Below are 22,368 nucleotides of genomic sequence, written 5' to 3' on the forward strand. Positions count from 1 at the left end.
GGGGAGGTTTCTAAACTCTGCGGCTCGCCCAAGGCCCGCCGCCCGCTGGGGCTGGGGCCGCCTCACCGCACCGCACCGCGCCTCGCCGCGCCGCACCGCCAGCCTCCAGCGGGGACCGGCCCGCCGCCGCCGCCGCCTCCGCCCGCCCCGGCGGAGCCGCCGCCCGACCCCGCCGCCCTCCTGAATATTTCATCGGCTCTGCCCGACGGGATGCCCCGCCACTGACTGCTGCAAAGGGGCCGCATCCCGCCGGCCGCGCTGCTTCCTTCCTCTTTCATTCTTCAGACCGGGGCTTTTCATTTATTCCGATAAATAAATAACTGATTAAAAAAAAAAAAAACACGGGGGGGGAAGGAAAAAAGCAGCAAGAGCATCTCTTTTATATCTGAGCGGGTGGGACTCCCGTGCAGGCGATTACGGAACAAAGCGCAAGGGCTCTGAACTCCTCAGAGCCCAAAGGACGAGCCGGCAGCAGTTTTCCTATAAAAACCCGATCCCGGGGCTGTGACCCACTCGGAGGAGGGAAGGCGCCGCCAGCCCCGCCGGAGACGCCCCTGCCTCGGACACCGCAGACCCTCGTGGGCGCAGGGGGAACCCGAGAGACTCGCCGGCCCGGCCGCGCAGCGGCTCTCCCCCCGCTCTCGGCGGCAGCCGGGGCCCGCGGGCGGGCGGCGCTGGGGCCCAGGCTGCCGCCGCCGTCCCGCCGCGCCCGGCACCGCTCCGCCGCAAACTTTCTTCCCGCGCCCTCCCCGCCTCCGCCTCGCCTCCCCGCAGCCCCCGCGCTCCGGCGCCGGGCGGCGGCCTCAGCCCCAGCCGCGCCGCCGCCGAGGAGGCGGGTGGCGGCCCCGGGTAGCCGGAGGGTCCGCATGGCCGCTGCCGGCGAGCCGGTGGGGAGCGCCGCTGCCGCCGCCGCGGTCCGGGGGCTGCCCTGAGCCGCGGCCCGGCGGCCGCCTGCGAGGACGGCCCTGCGGCGCGGCGGGATGTGGCCGGCCGGGGCGGGCGGCAGGCTGCCCTGCCCGCGGGACGCGGCGCTGCGGCGGGCGGCTTTCTCCGGCAACCTCTCGGCGCTGCCGTCCCACCTGGTGCCGAGCGGCAGGAGCGTCCGCGTCTTCATCAGCGCCAACCCCGAAGGTAACGCGCGGCCCGCCGGGCCCCGCCGCCCGCCCCGCAGCTCCCCCTGCCGCCCGCACGGCCCCGGCCCCGGCCGCCGCCCCGGCGCTTCCCGCTGCTCCCGGGCGGCGCCGGGCACCCTCGCTCCGGGGGCCCGCGGCGTGGCCGAGACCGGCTCCTCGTCCTTGTCCCCGCGGCCGGCCCCGAGGGCCGCCAGGCCGGCGCGCTGCGGGGAGCGGGACCGCCCCGCCGGGCGCCGTGTGGGGCGCGGGGCGAGGCGGCCGCGGGGGGGTGGCGGGGTGAGGCGTGGGGCAGCGCGCCGGGGGGTCGCTCGGCCGGGTGTCGGTGTGCGAGCTCGGGCGGGGATTTGGGGGCGCCGATATACTCCGCTCCTGAAGTTTTGTGCCAGTAAATGGCACGTCTGAAAGGTACCGGGCGGGTCTCTCTTTGAGGTGTCGGAGCAGCGGGGCACGGGGGGCTCGGGACGTGGAAGGGGGCTGCCTGCTAGCGAAGGGGAAGGTTTTCCGGGGGGATGCTTTGCGGAGCTCTCCTGGGGAGGCTGGTTAATAGAGTTTCCGATTTCCTAGCACAGGGAAAGCAGGTCTCAGCCGGCTGAGGCGACAGCAAATGTGGTCCTTTGATCCCGGCCGTACTCTGCTTCCGAGGAAGCATGCACTGAAACCTGCAGTTTTAGCTTAATAATGTCAGGATCGCATACTCGGCATCTGAACTAATTAGGCATCTTGCTACTTAAAGCCTATTTTTAAAATTACCCTTTGATACGAGGAATTTGCATACATTCAGGAGGTGTCATTCCCACTCGTAAAATTTAAGTTGCTGAAGCATATTCCCACTCGAAGCGTGGAAATAATAAATTAAACGTTCACACCTGTGACATTTCTTGCCTGTAAAAATGAGCCCACTGTATTCACAATTCTCTTTCACGCCGCAACCCACCGCCTTCCCCCCCACACTTCTAATTCAACAATACTGTCACCTTTCATGCAAACGTCAGGGATCTGAAAATCATGCCTGAAATGACAAAATAGTTTGAATTTTGAAGTGAAAATTGTCTTGGCACCAATACTTACGGGAGCATGAGAAAATGCGCTCACAAGCAAAAAAGTGGGCATAGCGTTGCCTTGAAGAATTCCCACACCTCCAGGTCTTCCGAGTTGCTCTCGACACAAGGAAACTCTCAGCTCTCACATCCGACATCCCTGTTTGTTTAAAAAGATGCCATTCTTTAAGGAGAGCATGAAAATGCTTGCAGTTTATTGTTGCAATCTCAGCAAAGATGTATAAATAGCGATAATGGAAAAGAAATGTGTATTTGGCTCGGAAGGAAAATTAGTGTGCATGTTTAGAAGATATGTTAATTCATTAGAAATGGATCTCTGCCAGCATCGCCTTAACTCTGGAGCTACTGATACCTCCGTATTTGACGTGAATGGCATTTACTGTCAGGACAGCTTGGTTTCTTAGCTAGTTATTTGCCAAAATTAAAAAAAAAAAACAAAAAAACAAAAAAACCCCGCTAGACTCATTCTAAAAGTTAGGTTTTGAAGCCATAGATACCCATTTGCAGGATTGTACCCTCACATTGTTATTTCAAAATTTCAACTTTAAAAAGACACTAAGAGGAAGAAAATAATTCGGTCGATTTAGGATTATTTATATTAGCTTCTTTGTAGGATCACATGGTCACAATGATTAACATTTCTCATCAAAATTTTATCTGCAACATTGCTCCTGCTATCAGAAATGGTAGTTTGGGACAAAAATTTCAGAGTGATTACAGATTCTGATTATGAACATTTAGGGACTCTAAATGATGAGAAACAACCATGACTATTTATCAGTGATATCACCGACACAGAAGTATTACTACCAGGATGTGACCTCAAAAAAAAGAATATATGGTTAAACAAGAAAAAGTAGCCTACAATGGGATTTAGATATCATCTAGTAAAGTACTTAGAAATAAAAAGACTGTTTGCAAAATACCTAGAAGACTGCACAATGCAAGTGCTGGAAACCTTTCTGGAAAAAAAGGTTAAACTTCTCCAACTTAGTAAACTGTTTAGCATATTTAAGCCCCAAACCACAATGAATATTTGCATGACTAAGGCCTTTCTTGTTAATTTTCAGCATATCAATACCAGTTGTTCTTGGTGTAGAGCATCCCTGAAAGGGGCGGTGCATCCAAGTGAATACCCCCACCCCCTCCACACACCCCCCCGGGCTGTGCTCTGTACGTGTCAGAACCATGGTGCCAGAGAAATGTAGGGGTTAATGCCACTAGCAGTCACAAGAAAACTTTATCTGCAACTTAAAGCGTACAAACTTAAGCGTAGTTTTCTTGAACTGTATCAGTTTTATAAGTGTATATTAGAGAACTCTGGTGAATCAGTGTTTGGTCTGTTCTTTACAAACATATGTATGACTGAAACATATTATGGCTTTATTTTACAAGTAGGAAAATTATTTTAAACAGAAATCCCTAAAAAGAACAGTAAGTGGCGACAGTGAGAATGGGTAACAGGAACAAAATTGCTTCATTTTACAGTCTTGTTTTCTAGAGGAAATCTTGTAGATAAGCAAAAGTATTTTCCCCTAGTAGTTAACAGTATTGTCTTGCTCAAATTGTTGATATCAACTAATCAATCTTCATATCACTGAAGATGATTGGATCTTTAGAAACAATGAAGTTGCTTTATTATTTGAATATAAATAAGTCTGTTTTCTCATTTCAGTAGATATAAGCAATCAGACGTATTTAAAATATGTATTTTGGCTAAGAGACGTTGAAGATTTTGCTTTAAATAATTTATTGTTTTTCTCAGGATATTTTTATTGCTTCAAAGTGATAAGTAAGTTATATTTGCCTGATTGTAATAAGAGCTTTTACTGTTACATGTGGAAACTTGTAGACTGTAGCAGCAATCAGTTAATGACAGTTTCTCTGCTACTCAGTAGTGCCTGTATAGATGCCTGCCGTTAACATACAGTTCATATTGAATAAAACAGGTATAAACTTCCATATGGTCCCATTACACGGAGCTGTGACATCAGCCCTATATACGTTCAAAACATTCCAGTGATTCTTGTCGCTACTTCAAACAGAAAATTATTTGAGTTGCAAAGTTTGTTATTTCAAGAAATTATGTGGTGATATAAGGCAATATTACAAGCCCTTGTTGAAACTGATGCCTTCACTGGAGTTAGGAATTTGTCCGGAAAACAAAATCCTGTGAATTGGAACAAAACTCCGATAATTTTGAATTCTCTTGGCTCTTCTGAAAGTGGGTAAATTTGCCCTCTGTTAGTTTGACTTAAGGTCTCGTTATTGCTTTGATTAGTTAAGACATTGATAGTTTTTTACTCTCAGCTCTTTTGATTGTGAAGGTGCCTTTCATGTCTGTAATTTAGCAGAGACAAATGAATGCACTGATGAGGGATATGTATAAAGCCAAATCCTACACACAGGTTGTTCTCTTGAAGACAGGATGGTAATAGCTTTATATAGCATCTGAGTGTGTCCTGACATAGGTAGTGTTAGCCGGTTTTATCTCAAAGTGTAAACAGGGCTGCATTTAGCACTTCACAGGGTAAGGATGCTCCCTTTTCCATCCATTATTTCAGCTAGCTCTCCTCTGTGCAGCACCTCTGCATACTTCCTAAATTCCAACACAGGACTGCTTTTACTGGGTCTTGACAGCTAATACCTTTTAGCCATTTGTTAGCCATTGGAAACATTTCTGTCGTACAAACAGAAACAATTGTGATGAGATCATGGACAAGCTTTAACAGACCTTTTTAATACAGAAAGGCTATGTTCCTCGTCATTTCTGTGCCTCCAGTACCCATTTTTTAAAACTGTAAAACCAACTATGTATAAAAAAACCTAATTAATACTAGTATTGGCATGATTAACAATCTTAAGTATGAAGTCCTATGTATACATGTAGGAATGTAAAATGAAGATCTTACTCTAACAGAAGATACTACTGGTATTACCACCACTTCAATTCCTCCATTGTACAAGCATGGTATAAAACTCATCTGTAAAGCTGGAACCTCACCAGCTTCTCCATAGATTGCCTGAGTGAGATTTCCTTGTCTTACACTGTTGAGTGAGTTTGCATTTTCTTGACTTATTACACAGTTTTTCAACTCAGTTTATTTCCATTGACATGCATCAACCAGAGCATTGTATTAATTTGAAAAACATTTGATTCTAATAAAGTGCAAATGTTTGATGCCCAATTTACATATGTTCTTGCGATACAGAAGGCAAAACTCTCACCTGCAGTTAGTTTTGCTGACTAGCAAAGGGTTATTCCTATAAATAATGACTGCAGAAATGGACCTTACCAATGTTTTTGTTTGGACCTATTGTTGAAGGCTGCTTTGCAGGAATTACATGTATTTTTGATCATGTTGATGTACATGAGAAAGAAAAAAAATGTGCATTTGTAGTTTAGTGCTACTGAACATGAGGGTGGATAACTCATAACAGATGAAGAATTACGATTGCTTTAATTACAAAGTTATTGCCATATGAGATAAGAGAAAGGTGTTACTTTTCATTCTTAGCATGTTCCAGGTCTATTATGTTATTTTTACCTGAAATGTTGTTTCTTTTAGAAAAAACATAATTGAGAAAATGTTAATGTGGAAAAATACTCAAAAGCCAGCATAATGCTTAGTTAATGATGGTCCATTTTGGACAGCCCCAAAATACCATATGGTGTCCCGACTTGGATACATTGCATGAAGATCTTTTTATAAAGACAATTTTATATAATCTGGGTGGAATTTATTCCTGAGCTAAAGGAAAACACAGATGTTCAAGTGTATGAAATTGCAAGGGAGGTGTTGCGGAGATGTGGAGACAAATAACTCCAGGACTTTTTTTATGCTAAGTGTTAGTTCTGGTTACCTAACTTTGTACCTATTTATGGTTTTACGTGACGCACATCACAGTAGTGTTTCAGAGCTACAAACCAAGCTACACTTGGGGAAAAAAGTTCAATAGTTTTAGAGATAAAGTTGAGTAACTCAGAGTTTGGGAGAGCATCATGGTTGAAATACCTGGGTTTGGTATGGGCCTTGATTTGAAATATGTCTTATTTCAGGAGGTCCAGAGGTCAGAGATACCTACAGTCCATTAGGTTAAAAAGAAGCCTCCCATTTTCAGTATTTTTGCCTCTGTGTGAAGTTTCTCTCTTCCCTCGTGTGCCACAGAACAACTCTATTGGTATGGTTGAGCAGAAATCAAGATCTCACTCTCCTTGAGACTGTATGACCAAGTCTCATGCAGGCTTTAATTCTTTTCTGCAAGTCAGGGCCAGTAGATCTCAAGCAGAACAAGTATGACATGATTTTTTACTGAGCAGATCCTCAAGCCTTTGTTACTGTTAGAGGAAATGATTGTTTTGGGCTAGGATGGAGACCAAATTGGATTGAAGTTCATTGTGCCGGACAGATAAACTTGAGAAGTTGTTGATAAACAGTATGAAAAGAACTGTTCGTCATGTCCCCCTGTTCTTTTTGTAGGTTCTTAGCTTATGCAGCCTGAGGACTGGGCTAAGGATTTGCTCTGAATGTAATAAATATGCAAGTGGAAACACTGAGAACTTTTGTTTAATTTTCAACATAATTTTTCATTCGCATACTCAAAAGGTAGGATGTGCATTTGGGGAACAAGACTAAGATCAAGAGGTGTGGGTTGTGGTTTTTTTCAGCAAAACAGCAAGCTATTTAGTTTGTTGGTTTTGTTCTTTCTTCTTAATATTTAGAATATCAAAATTACCTGAAACCCAGCCACCTTCCCGCTAAGCAGCATCTGGAATTATCAGCTCAAAAAGCTTGGATTAGGTATTTACCTTATCTACTTAAAAAAGAGCACTTAAAATTTTTAACAATATGACCATTCTTTTTTAAAGTATTAAAATTGTCTTTTTCTATAATTTTTGTATATATGTCTATAATGTGTATACGCACACATGCACACATATACACAAATTATATAAAATAGTATAAATTGTATAAAATGTTATAAATGGATGTATAAAACTCAAGCCACTCCGTCATAGACTATTTTCAAACTTGCTGTTAGGACCCCTTGTGAGAACGAAGTATTTATGTTCAAAGGGCATCACTCAACACTGTTATTCTAGCATTGCTGAAGAACAGCCTAGGTTTTGTTACATGCTATTGTAAAAGTAAAAAGTGCTATTGTAAAAGTAAAAACTTTACAGAGGAGTCCACAAGTAAACTTGTAAACATTCAGGGTCGTATGCACCTGTAGCTTAGGTTCTATGACTGTTTTTCTTAGCATTGAAGAAATAATATTTAAACAGAGCAGAACCTATAATTTATTTTCTAACTTTGCAAATATCGCTTTATTTCTTCAGATGTATTTGCATGCTAGACTGGTTCCATATGTTGTAGTTTATGTATATATTCATACATATACATGCATGCATCTTTTTATTAAACTGGAAATACAGAGCAGTCAGGATGCACGTAGGACACTGGAGCGTGCCTCGCTCAGGTGCAAAGTGGCCATCCTTTCAACGGCAGACAAAGAGGAGCTTGCGGGCCCTGTACACTTGACACAGTTTCTAAGTGCAGTGAAGGACAATGAAACACTTGTGCAAATTCCATGTGATATTAATTTCTCAAGTAATATGGTAGGTGATGGACAGCAGCAGTATTGAATCAAGTCCTTACTGTGAGTCGTTCCCTCAGGAAGGTATGAGACCTAGCTTGAAACGAGAGGCAGCACGGTGCTGGAAGCATTACAGTGCCTTCCCCCATCAACACAGGGGAGCTTCTTTCCTGCCTGATCAAGGGCAGTGGGATAGCCTTTCAGCTGAGCAGCAGTCTGCTGTGCAGCAAACTAACAGGGATTTCCGAAGCTGTGTTTCAAGGAGATCACGTGTATTCTGTGGTGGGATTTGTGTAATCACGTTAAGAACAGTGTAGTACAAAGAGTACAACTTGGCATCTTACCTCTGAGCTTATGCAGCAAAATAACTCCTTTTAAGAAACTTCATACAGGACTATGTGGGCATAAGCATGTGTCCACAGATGTGTAAACATACAAAAGAAAGTCCTACATTAGACTTTAAGTTTTGTTTGGAGAATTTTAGAATACTTATTACAGAAAGAAAACCTTAGGTCAAGGAGTTACTGAACTTCTAATTGAAGATATGAGGGCAGTGCCTGAGCAGCAATTTGTTTCATCTGAAACAAATGAAATTTCTTTGAAATTTCATCTGCTGAAAGAGTATTTTGTAATAAGATATCCCTTCAGGGTGCAGTAACAATACATTAGTAATATTTAGCTACCAGTAATTTAAGGTTTTAATACTTTGAAGGTAGTAGATATAAATATAATGTAGTCATAGATAGTTGTGTGTATGGAATACAGAGAAATCTGGCACTTTTTAATATAGGCAGTGCTGTTCAAGACATTTGCTTTATCCCCTTACTGGAATTTTAATTAAAGAAGGATAATAATAGATAGAATTAGAGAACCCAATTTAATCATGGTTGTGCTGGTGCAACTCTAAAATAACTCCACTGGCCTGATGCTACTTTTATAATTTAGGTTTTGTATCAGAGAGAGGCTTTTACTAACAAAATCTTTAGTCAAAAGGGAAATAGGGCTAAATCACAGGTAGCTGAAAACAAGGTAAAGAGGGGGGAGCCCCAAGTCAGTGCAGAGTACAATGTGCATGCTGCTGTGTTGGGTAAGGAGGAGATGTACCACATGTAACTCTTGTAAGCCACCCCTTCACCACCATAATTACATGCCCGCCTCTATGTTTGACCTGGCCTTAAACTCCCTCTATAAGCATCTGCTATTGCCCATTGTTGGAGACAAGATGCTGTGCTGGACAAACCTTGTGCCTGACCAGCTACAGTCATTCTTGTACAGAATGTTCACCTAGAGAAAAAAAGTCACCTTTACAGACTAGATATATCAGCCTGTTCAAAATACACTTGGTGCCAGAAACTGGAAAGACTAGCAAATGGCAGGACTTCCACACTGGACTTAATCCAGAGTCATGCTGTTGTTAAGTATCAGTCATTGGGACTGATGAAATAAACAGACCAGATTTCAAATTGTCAGAACCTGACAAATACTCTTGTACAACCTGCTTGTAGCATTTGCTTGGGGTGGCACAGCTGCAGTCTTCAGTATAGTACCATGTCTCTGTGAAGACATGGTACTCAGTTGAAGATGTTTATTAATAGACTCCATTTCACTCTACTGGCAATTTAGTACCTTTGCAGTCTCACCTGTGCTTTATAAATCTCCAGCTTTGCCCTCCAACTCTCTGTTACCTGAATCAGGTATTGAGACATTTAGTTATTGTAGTGTATGTATGATACATAACAATGTTATTTGTAAAATTATTATTTAGAATCTCCAATTAGCAACATTTTACAAAATATTAAGATGAAATGAGAATTAATGACTAAGAGCCCTATCTGGACAACTTTAGTTTCAGAGACCTCCTCAACCGTAGTGTTTGCTATTGGCAGGCATTTCTGAAGCCTAGACCCTTTGATGTGTTCGTATTATTAAAGAGCATTTGCATTTCTTACAAGCTACAGCACTTCATAAAAGTACAGAACATTCAGAAGCATATAGAAGTTCAAAGTTAAAAATAATTGGCAAAATAAATGGCTTGTGCAAACCCTCCAAAAACTCCTTTTAGCATAGTGGTTTCAATACATACAATCTGTTAGTTGGTATTGTTTATTTGTGTTGTACAGGATTGATGCCTGACCATGCAATGTAGGTAGAAATGACTGGCACTTTAGAGTATATGTAAGAGAAGCCCTGACACTGCCTGAGTTTATACTCAGTGTTTATTCACAAGTAATCTCACTGACTGGATTTTATTAGATTAAGATTACTTTTAAATGATTGAGAACCATTGAATAACCATGTGGGTTTAATACTTTTAGATGAGAGGAGTTACCCATATTTGCAGAGTTATGCGCACCAGTTATTATATGTAAGATAAACGAGAAGCAAATGCAGTAAGATTGTACTTAGTGAGTTAGACCAAAGGAGCCCAATACCCCTCCTCTGACCCTGGTTAGTTTCAGATGCATGATGAAAGAATAAGAGATTGCAATGGGGACAAACCAATAAAGATTGTATCTTTGTGTTTAATAATCTGTGAGGTCTTTTGTGTCCATTCATTCGTCTAGTTGCTTTATTAATTAGTCAACAGTCTTGGTACTTGTAAAAACCTTTCCAAGATTTGAGATAGATTATTGCCAACAGAAGTGCCTAATCCTGATAACTTCAGTGGGAGTTTTGTATGAACAAGAACATGCGTATTCAGCAAAAGAAGAGATCTCAAAAAAGTGGAAATATCTGTGGAATAGGGGGTACCTAAAAGCAGATCTCCCTAAAAGAGTAACTTTATCCAAAACCACCACTGTAATGATCCATTTTTGTCTATCTGTATATAGAAAGAGAGGTTAACTGTGTAGACCTAGTTATCTGAATATCCTTATTTCTATGGGGTTATTAAAATGGAGCCATACTAAGAAATGAATAAGGAAATGACAGTGTTCAATAATCTAAAGAGCCTAAGGCATGGAGTCTCATCTAAAGTAGTCCAGTGTGTCAGGCACACGTCAACTCTAATCTAAGGGTTATTGTGCTACCAAGGATTTTCCACACGTACCTGTGCCAGCATGACACATCTAGAGGATCTTGCTTTACTGTCATAATCAAACATAACATAGATCATGTATGACTGCTTTATAAGTGATTTTCTTAAAATGAAGGACTTAATATTTTTATTTTTTTGTCCCTACTGTTCTTTAATAAAGGCCCCACAAATTCTAGAAAAGTTGATCAGAGGAAGAATATTTTCTTACTTGATAATAGCCCTCCTGGCTAGATTCATAGTCTGTACTGTTCTGGCAAGACAAAGTTATTTGTTCTGAAGAAAGTGCCTGATTTTGTCCTTTATTTTCCACTCTGTAATATTTCTGATAGCTCAGATACTGAGAGCAGTGAGCAGTAAGTGTTGATGCTCTTTTTAGGAGTGGTTACTGAAAAATACTAGGAAAATTACAGAATCATAATTTTGTTTGATAATGGTCCTGATTTACTTATATATTTCTTGGATTACATTTAAATCTGATGAAGAATTAGGCAGTGCTCTTGAAGCAGGTTCTTGAAGCATTCCTGTTTATGTGATCATTAATTTGGTATATCAAGAAACTAGCAAAGTACGTATGATGATTTACTTTGACATGCAAGTAATTTACAACATGGAATTATAAAGAATTAAGCAATCTTTGGAGAACAAAATGAGTGCCACTGAGTTAAACGACATCATTACCATTTAAATCAGGTATATGTGGCTGTAACAGATGTCCAAGGGATCTTAGGCAGTTATTTCATTAGGCAGTTATTTATTGTTGTACAAATCACAGACCAGAAGGCTGGAAGGGACCTCTTGAAGCTTTTGGATCTGTCCTTCTGCTTGAAGCAGGATCAAACATACCTGTGCCACTCCTGACAGAAGATATTCTAGCTCTTCATGAGCTGGCTCCAAACCAGTTAAGAAAATACACTGGAAAGCAGACTGTACGGCATACTGCTGCTCTAGGTCTTCCATAGCACTACCAGGAGTACTTGCAGCAACATACACAGACAGAAAATAAGCTCATTAGTCAATAAAAATGACCAAAGGTAAAAAATTCCCTGAAAATTTCCTTGCTTAGGAGTTTCAGTAACTTTCATTAGTGTATGTCATTATTCATAAATTTCTCAAATCCAGTTTCTGCCTCTTCATCCTTTTACCATGTCAGGAAGCCAATCTATGCATCCATGCAAAAGATAGATAGTACAAAGCAATTAACTCCCATAAAGATTATTTTACCATGGATGTATGTCTTGCAGTGGCCTGCTTGTTTCAGGTGAAACCTTCCTGCAAATGAGGCATTTATGGAGTGTCTAATAGCTCATGATACAGATTTTCCTTTGGTGGTTTATTTATGAATAGAAAGAGGAGACTGATTTACAGGATTTCTCATAGTTACCTGGTGATTTATTCTCATGTAGGATATTCATTATATTTCAGATTAATATCATTTGGTTAGATTTGTTTAATGTCAGTCAGTGAGCTAAAAATATTTTTCAAAAAAGAAGGCATGTGGAAGACACAGATCATCATTTATTCCTCTTTCTTTAGAAAACAGAGCTAAAAATGCACACGATCTCCTTATACTCCACCTGTTTTAATTATGAATGTTCTATTTTATACTTTCTATAATCAACCATGTATAATACTATAGAATTCTATTGAGCAGTTCCATTTCTGGTGTATTGTTCCAGTGTTAACACCACAGTCAGGTTGTCGTAGTCATTTCAATTCAAAATAATTTCAAATAAAAGAAATTAGATCCCCAGTTGTGGATTCAGTTGTGTTTAACTGTATGTAGGTGTGGAAGGTAAAAGGTGGCTTCAGATGTTTTTATCAATTCTATGGCCAAGGGACAAATACCTTCACAGGCACTGAGAAAGAATGATAGTGTCTGGCAGTGCAAGAAATGGAAATGAAGTCCACTCTTTCAGCCATCTTCTACACTGCTGTTGAGAGTATAGCATCATAGAAGATCTTTATCCTCCTTTAAAGGTAATTGTAACTCATTGGGTATCATTATAGTGAAAATAAGAGCAAAGAGTTGGGGAAGATGGCTAAGTAATTTGAAAGTACTAATTTGGAAGACAGTCTGTAGTTCAGTCACCGATTGATTGAATTGGTATGCCAGTTCTGTAGGTTCATCAAATATTATTTTCTGTATCACACTTGTGAAAGGTATTTGTGGGAAATTGAACTTAGTTGTTTCAACTACATCTGCTTCTCAAGTGACTAAAACATGTATTGTCCTTTTTCAATTACTAACTCCTCAAAAGTGTTAAACTGCAGATTTACTATTACCTTAATATATAATCAACCAAATGTGATTAGCAAGCAGAAGTTAATAAAATCTGGAACAAGAAAACAGTATCAAGTAAAATCAAGGCATCAGAAAAATATTTGACTCAAAAATAGATACATTATAGAATTTATTAAAAATGGCCTTTTCAACTGGATTATATAATCTTCACTAAAAATAATGCTTAGATGAATCATTAGAATTGGAAAGGGTAAGGGAGAACGGAGGTAGGATAACTCACTCTTCCTTTACATGTCAATCACTGTTTTCCTCTCAGGCATTACATAATCCATCAAAACGAGCCAGTTTTGTGAATTATTTGGTCATGTTCAATGACTTTTAGCGCAAACTCCACCTGAAATTCTCAGTTTTAAAAACTGTTGTACCACGGTGCCTCTAAGGGGGTGGTTATAGCTAGGTAGAAGTTGTCTGTCGGTATGTGAAATAGTCCTGTAAGAAATCTGTTGAGATTCTCTTATTTAGGCAAGGCGTGGTTGAGTTTCTGGCATCCCTCCCTCATGTAGTCCCGTTGTTCTGGGCTTAATGCCCTCCTGCAGCTGCTTTCCTTTGCTGGGATTGTCATGTAGCTTCTTCATCTTTGATAACTGTTTCTACAGCAGCCAAGAACTATTCTGACTGTGCAGTGATGTTATTTAATAGTCCTCTCCATTTAGCATCAAGAAAAAAAAACTGTTGCAAAGAAAACTCCTACTGTATTGATGCAGACTTACTGTAGTGATAGCAAGCAGTCCCTCTCACTTCTGTGGGTGTCTCTGCACACCCACAAGTGTCAGGTTCAAGACTTTTTCATCTTTTGGTGTAAAAGTCTTCACATCTTTCACTTGAAGCCCATAGAGTAGCCCCTATCAGTCATGTTTTTCCAGCTGGCATGACTGACTTGAGCAGTTTTGTAGGGACCCAAACCGTGGCCTTGTTCCACCAAACTTAAGGAAGAATATGACCTGGATTAGAACTTTGTGACTTGTGAATTTAAATAGAACCATTAGAGACGGGAAGGTGACTTTACTGGAGAGCCAACAGTGCTTGCAGAGCTCTTGCATAGCTTTGCAGGGCTGCCAGATGTAAAGTCATATTGGAGTGTTTATTGGAATTTCTTCAGAACGAGGTGTGTTTAATGGGCCTGCATCGGCCTGTACTGTGAAATACGTGTGTGCTTTTACAAGCCTTGCTTTCTCGTGGTTTTTTATGGCTCACCTCTGCTTTATGCCTTCCCAAAGCCTACAACACACTATTTCATTTGCTTCCAGCACTTGAATCTGCTGTTCAGTTAGGAGGCAAAATGTCTATGACATGCCATTGCTTTATTGATTGCCACTGCCTCATTACCTCAAGTGCTTTAGTAACGTACCCTGATTGTTTTCTCTTTGGTCTAGTGATGTCAGAAAAAAAATAGTAAAGCCACTGCAGTACACACAACTTAATTGTTAAAAACATTTTCTAGTGTTGTAGTGTGAGTTGACACCATTAGATGAACAAGTAGGAATTTTCCACAGATCTTTGTTACTACACTGGCCCTTTATATGTCTTCTGTTACGCATTTTTGCACAGCTCACTCGAAGTCCTCTCTTAGATTTCACAAGAAGTTTTTCTTTCATGTTAATTTTGATTATAGTTGCAAATTCGTGTCCTTGCAGGCTTTGCTGTTTTCCAGTGCTTAGTTGTAATAAGCTTTGGTGTTCTGCAGAGATAATTTTCAGACTTAATTTTGGTGTCTGTAAATGTGCTGTGTCTTCGGTTTCTCCTGTCACATCATTTAATTGTATGACAATAATTGTTTGTAAACTGTCATGTTTTCAAGAGCTTTTCCTAGTTTGCTTTATTAAATGAAAGAATTAGATTTTGTTGAATTCTTCCACTTGTGCAGTTTGCAGAATGCAAAATTCTCCTCCTGTAGAGATTCTGCCTTCAACCCATGGTACTGCTAAAGCTCTCACTATACATTGGCATTTGCATGAAGATGAATTTCCATTTGCAGTGTTTGTCACAAATCATAGTCAAAGGACGCAAGGATGTCTGGGCACCCAAGCTGCAATCTAGGGACCATCTGCAGGATTGGGAAAGAATTCCAGATCAACCTAACTCTTCTTTTCTCTTTAAGAACATCTACATGTTAAGAGTGCTGTGTTCCCAAGGGGTAATGTGAGGTTAGTTATTAGGATACATTATGAAATTAAGTTCTGCTTCAGAGTCCTCACCCATACTATACCCACTAGATTTAATGAGTATGTAGTGTTTGCTTATTTATTCATTTATGGATTGAAGGATTTCATCCAAACTCTGTGGAAGTCAGTAAGGCATCAAAAGGCACTGGGTTTCAATACAAATGTAGAACATCATTTAAGATTTGCTGAGATTAACAGATCTTTCCCTTAACTTCATCAACCTTTGGATCAGAATCCAAATTTGTGTCATGGTAAGCATATTGTACGTATAATAAAACTCAGAACTCTCAGGAATTTGTTTTAAATTGGGAACACAATTGTGTGAATAATCAAAAGTCTTTTGATATTTAGATACAGGAACTGCTTTTCCCTTCTGTCATGTCAGTTCCATAGTGATATTTCCCAAAATTCTGTATTTTAACACAGGTCTTGACCCCATTGATTTTACTAGTTGCCTCATTTTTTTGTGTGTATAAATTGACAACCAGGTGTTATTGTCAAGCCAATAGGTGGCACTAGTTAATCACATTAACAGTCAAGATGCAGGATATTTTATAAGGTGTCACTGTGAAATGTGGCCAGGTATTAAGCATTATAATTAAAACAATAATAAATATTCTATATGTGTTGTTTTAAATTTGTCATCTTACAGAACTGACAGTAGGGAACATTTCTGAGAAACAGGTTTTAAAACTACACTTAATTTTAAATCAGATATCGTTTGATTTTGGGCTGAAGAAGAGCTAATTGCTGCAACTAGAAGTTTTACACTTACAGTTATGCCCTACATTTTGAATCCTGCCTCAGATAGTTAGGTCTTTTGTTTTGAAAATGGGTTTGTTTAAATGTTCTGGTGTAGGCCACAAATTTGTAGCCACATCTTCTCATTTCTTCACAATTGAGAGACATTTCAGGATTACTTACTCTTTTAATGTTATTTTCTATTATTTCTTCTGATTTTCATGCCAACTGGCCATTCCTTTGGGCTTAAATGCTCAATCCACTGTTGTATTTATTTTTTTAAGAACTGAGAAGGTTAAGGAGAGGGAGATGCCACCGATGTTATTATGCAGTATCCTGGTGGCTAGAGCACTAACCTCTGAGCTGAAGGACTGCGATCTAGGCCCTCCTTAGTCCAGGAGTGTCGCACACACTTTCTGCACATCCTGTGAGAGAGCTCCCACCACCAGGCTGGGTGAGGACACACAGCTGTGTACATCACAGTAATGTTGCAGTATTTTGCTAGTCAAAATTTATTTGGAGGGTTAGTTAAGGGTTTTAGTTTAATTAATGAATGGGCTTCAGTCTGTCCAGTTTCTCATCTCTTCTTAAGAGAGCCATCAGAGACCTGAAGGTTGACAGTGTTGTTCAGGGAGGGCACACTGGAAGAAGTGACCTGGATCAAGCTGTTCCCATTCCCTAAAAAGAGTCTTGGGGCGCTTTGGATGCTTATTCTAATGCTCTGTACTCACAGAAACCCCAAGGGAAGGAAATGACAACAGAGTCTATGCAGTTAATTTTCTAGGAAGGCAAGGGTACTATGTAGCTCAAGTCATTTTTCCCTCTCTTACCAGCTACATGATTCAAACTCATTGCTTGCAAAGTGCTCTGAGATTCTCACATGCACTATAGAAATGCAAATGACTTATTATTATAGTATTATTTTCAGAGACAAGGTTTCCATAATATTTAGGGACATTCGTTACCTACTGGTATTCAAAGCCTTCAGTATTGGGGGTAATATACAATGCTATTGTGCATTATTAGTAAAAAAGGCAGCTTAAAGGGAGTAACTCAGTTGAATAGTCCTATGTGACAAGAACGTACTAGCATTAAGAGGTTTGGCAGCCACTTCCTTACTTGTGTTGCTGCTAAGTAATTTTTAACCTTATTTGCATCATAGCCTTAGATAATTCAAGTGCAGAAATTCTCACTGCAGTTAATAGACAATGGTTATAAAATACTCACATTTTTTAATATTGCAGTGCACTAAAAAAATCCTATGGCAAGAACCTGTTCTACCCATCCATCAAATCTAAGCATTTAGAATACTTAGAGGAAACAAATGGCCAGGTATCTTAGTTGATGTGCATTCAGGACTACATTAGAAGTTCTCTGCTCATCCAGGGCTTCCATAGTAGCACAAGAGACTCCCAACATTATGTGTTAATAAAAATAATCCGTGTGCATTTGTGCAGGAGACTAAACTAGCAGAGAAGTAGGCTGTGAAAGAGGTGAGGTCAAGACCCCCAGCAAGCTTCTGTCCTGACCTACTGCAAAGCACGGGAACACCAAGAACAGGGTGGGTGATACAGACATTGTTTCTTCTATGCATACAAGGAGCTGCTCTTTCCCGGGTGACAGGCTGGAGATGAAACCTGCAGGCAGCTCTGTGACCCTGTATGACGTTCATTTCTGTTGTGCCTTGAACAGCTGCAAGGGCAGCTTTTTTCTTCTTTTTCTGCCTTGGTTCTTCCAGGTTCAGCTGCCTGCCTCAACCTGTTATGTCACTCAGCAATTTTCCTGCCAGCTCCCGCAAGCTGGGTAATGCAGTGTTCCTCTGTCAGTCAAACAGTGACAGAGCAAACACCCTCCCTGCTTAGGATTTTCCCCTGCTTGAGGGCCTTAGTTTGCACCGTGCATGGGTAAGGTTACTCACAGGTTACATTTCTGTGAACAAACTACCAACTTGAATGTGCTGGTCCTTTGAGGGTGGTTGAGTGGGGCTCACTGTCCCCACATTGGTACACCCTGTGCAACACACGATAGCAGTTATGTGGCTGAGCAACCTCCTTACTCAGGTGCATCAAGCCTCCGTTGAGTAACAGCCATCATGTGATGCGGCCCACGTGCATGAAACAGCATGAAACAGCCGTTCCCATCACTGTGGCTGAACTCAGACCACTACAACCACCAGCAAGAAGAGAAACTGTTTGGTCTTAGGGCAGAATAACTGGTGCTTGAAAATGAACAATTTCCATCAGGCTTCCATGTTAACTCTTTCTGTTCACTTGCATGTATGTTTCGGAATTTTCTTCAAGTGGGCTATTTTCCATGACTTCTTTTATCCCAGAGATTAATGTTTGGCAACTGTTTGTAAATACACATCATCTGTTTACTAACACAAGAATATTAAGAATAAAATAAGAGACTTTAATAGCAGAACAGCTTGTGTTTGAAGGTCAGTCTTTGGCATGGAAATAGTTCATGCTGAGAAGCAGCACCTTGGAGTACTCTGATGAAAACTGGCAGTGATTTGACTGAGCTACAAGCCTTCAGAAATCACACCTCACACAAACAGTCGTGTTTAAACAGCAATTGCCTGTTATTTGGCAGAAAGGCTGTAAATGCATATATGGCTAATTCAGTTCAGTCTTCAGTGTTACACTGGGGATGCACAGGGAGAGGAGGGGCTGTGATGGCATTCTCAGTCAGTTCAAAGTGTAGGGGTGGGCAGGACTGTTTTAGGAAGCAATCTTCTGCAAGAGTTAGCACTTCCATGGAAGATGTGCATTCAGCAAGTCATTGTCTTGCTCAAGACAGTGTCATTTTTTGGTTTCATTTAAATACTGGAGACAAGTTTAGGGTTGGGGTTTTTTTTAAGTCTTGTCATATTTTTGCAGATGTAGTTTCATTCCCACAGTTTATTGTGGACTACCATTTGGATTTCAGAGTATCAGAATTAACATTAGGAGATGTATAAAGCTCATCTCTCAGCTACTGTCTCATTTTGGCTGTTAGAAGAATGTCATTTAGTTAATCCATTCATCTGCAGCAGCAGCCTGGAAGGTGGAATTTGCCTGTGTCACATTTTTGTTGTTAGGATCTGCCAGCTTCACAGATTTGCTGTCACTGTAAATCAGGTTAGATTTTATTTAATTAAACCAGCTTATCTGCCATCCATACTAATCACTGTTGTTCATCTTAACTATATGCACTTCTGTTTCCTTAAAATTTCACAATGTATTACAAATACAGGAATTCTTAAAATTCATTAATATAAGCACCAGACACAAACTCCAATTAGATAAGCACATTCTGTTAGATTTGGAGGTAGGAATAAAAATACAGGATGGGTATGCTGAGTGTCTTATCCAGAACACAGTTCTAGTTGGAGGAGTATTTTGTCTCTTTCTGTTTCATTTATAAGGTATTAGAAATGTAGCACTACTCTTGCCAGTGTGTTGTTTCATTTTCTGAACAAGACTCAACAAGTTGTGCTGCAAGGAGCAGCACCATGTTCTAAAACTAGAGCCAGTGGGATTCTGCAGTGTAAATCCTAAGGACATAAATGGCAAGCAGCAGAATATGGTTTTATCTGTTGTATACTTCAGTCAATATCTTTCCCATTTATCATTTAATCATGTTTATGCTTAAGTTCTGCCCTTTTCCAGCAATTTTTTTTTGTTCCTGCAACTTAGCCTATTTTAGGTCCCTAGTAAGACTGTTCTGTCTGCTGTCATATTGATCATTTAAGTAACTGCAAACAGTAACTGTGAATTATTGCTTCCTTAATAACAAAGCTGTAGTAATGATTAATTTCCATTTAGAGAGGCAAGAATCATTCTGGTTTAGCTCAGTAACAGAGTAGTAAGTTGTTTTTCAACAGAATTTATTCTACTCAATCATGAAGATACGATGCTCTGTGTGTTTGTAGACTTGCATGCCAAAATTAATCAGTGTTAAAGCAAAGAATACAGAATATATAGTCATCTTCTTCACTGATTGATCTAAGGGCTTCAGTTACTGTGAAGGTAAAAAAAAAAAAAAAGTGAAGTATTTCAAATGAAGCAAAAGTAGTAGTATCACAAGGTACAGCAACACCATGTAGTACAGTGACTCCAAGCTAGTACTGAGAAAAATTGCTTTGGAGCCTAAATAATACTGCTGTGTTGGCACAGTGCAACCCTCTGGCTAATTAGTTAGCTGTGCTAGCTGTATACTACATTGTGGAAAAAAAGGTTGACTTAGGCACTAAAGTATGAGAGAAGATTAATGACTCTGGATCCCAAGGAGGGATCAACTCATCTGTCCCTCTGTTCCTTATGTACTAACTCAGGCAGCTCTGGGCTGAGAGCATTGCTTTTTGCACTCCATTCCTAAATATTTGTAGGATGTGTCTGTATTCATCCAGATCTGGAGCACATTTCTGAGGTGAATTTCTTGATCATCACTATCTGGTATACTTTGACTCACATCATAGAACCATCTTGGTGTGCATGAACTGGGTTCCTTTTCAATGAAAACCAGGAAGATAACTCCAGGATCTCACCTAATGCACTCCAAATGCTTGTGGGGATTGAGCCCAATCCAAAGTAAAATCTTCTGAAATACATATGGCATGGACATTAGGTTGTTGTCACCAGCTATTTTCCTCTACAGTTTGGCTCCCACTTTTGTGCATGTGCAGTAACAAAAGTCTTCCCATGCACTGTACAAGGGGCCTGGATGACAGCCAGACCCGCAGGTTCTTCTGAGAGACAGGATCACTGCTGGTTGCAAGGGACACTCAGGATGTCATCTGGGCTAACCTCCCTTTTGAAGTGCTGACAACAGTAACTTGGTCAACCATGAACTTGTCTAGTCAAGTCCTGAGGAGCTCCAAGGACTGAGTAGCTTCTCTTAGTGTCCAACCTGAACTTCCCAAGCTGTATTATGTTGTCATTGTCTTTGTTGTACTGTCTGACACTGCCACAAAGAGCTTGGCTCCATCATCTTTGTAAGTGCCTTAGAAGTAGTTGTAGGCTGCGGTTAGGTCCCCCTTACACACTTCACTAGACTAAACAAGCCGAGATCTCTCAATCTCCCCTTGTAGGCCATGTGCTCTTGGCTTCTGACCATCTCAGTAGCCTCTCCAGCTTCCTCCCCATCCTCCTGATTTGGGGTGCCCAGAGCTGGGCACAGCACACCTGGTGCAGCCTCTTCAGTGCCAGAGAGAGGAGGGTAATAACGTCCCAAGAGGGAGGTGAGGAGAGAGGGAGTGAGGCTGTACTCCTCCAAATGTTGCCCAGAACAGGGTCTGTCTTATTTGCAGTGTTCAAATTCAATATATAAAAGCTGTGCACTTCAGATTCAGGAATCTCACCTTGAGTGGCATGCCCACAGTCAAATCGAAAGCTTGCGATGGAGCGAGGACTTGACTAATGCTTCTGGACCATTGTCTTCAGAACACATGAGCATAGTCAGTATATTTTAAAACATGAAATCATAAATATATAATATAGGTGCACTTGAGAGGATGTTTTATGAAAACTACTATGTCTTCGACTTTTTTCCCCATCAAAAGTTTGTGAAGGAAGAACTGTGGTTATTCAGATAAATTGGATTAAGCTCATGGCTGTACTTTTGAGCCTTTGTGGTATAGCCTTTTTACCTTGATGAAGATTTCACAAGAAAAAATTCTCTGGAGGTGTTCTGGATTGCTTTCTGTTTCTAAAAATAAATGGTATTTATATCACATATTTGTGTAATATTTCAAAGGTATATTTAAATATCAAGAAGGATATTATGAATCTGGTGTACTTAATTAAATTATGGATTTCACACTATCCTAGAATTGTCAAAATAAAAAATATTATAAATCTGTGACCATGATTCTATTCTGACTTAGATGTATCAGCTCCGATAAACAAAACATTGTTAGATTTGCATACATATCTCTGGTTTACAACAATATGGGGATTGTTAAATCAGTTTTAACCTATTGTTTTGTTTCAGTGCAGTTATACAAATATTGCTTTAACTGCAGTAGATGTTCTCCATCATTCATAAGTTAACACTTTATTTTGCATCACGTGGCGCTCACATCTAGTGGTTTACAACAGTTGTGTTTTATTTTTGAAAATAACTTAGCAACAGTGTCATCCCTCTGTGTCTTAACTCACTTGACACTGGTCACAATCTAGACCTAGCAAAATCCATCACATATCTTAGCCTTATTGGGAAAGACGATAAAATCTATTATCTATACAAGATTTCATTACTAACCAAATTTACTTCACATTTGACAGTATGTTTCTTGAGTGATAAGCTTTATGTAAATGTGTTCAGATTAACTCGGACAGATAGAACTTAATAG

At 40.6% G+C, this 22,368-nt stretch overlaps 1 protein-coding gene across 1 annotated transcript in view; it reads left to right on the forward strand.

Moving 5' to 3' along the window:
• The first annotated feature begins 980 nt into the window (after positions 1 to 980).
• The window catches only part of NWD2 (NACHT and WD repeat domain containing 2), a 58,763-nt gene continuing 37,375 nt past the window's right edge, over positions 981 to 22,368 (forward strand). The window contains exon 1 of the mRNA XM_074865960.1: positions 981 to 1,131. Within this exon, the coding sequence (XP_074722061.1) occupies positions 981 to 1,131 (151 nt within the window). The remainder of the gene's footprint in view (positions 1,132 to 22,368) is intronic.

The sequence above is a fragment of the Strix uralensis genome, chromosome 4, assembly GCF_047716275.1.
Source record: "Strix uralensis isolate ZFMK-TIS-50842 chromosome 4, bStrUra1, whole genome shotgun sequence".
In the NCBI taxonomy this organism is placed as follows: Eukaryota; Metazoa; Chordata; class Aves; order Strigiformes; family Strigidae; genus Strix; species Strix uralensis.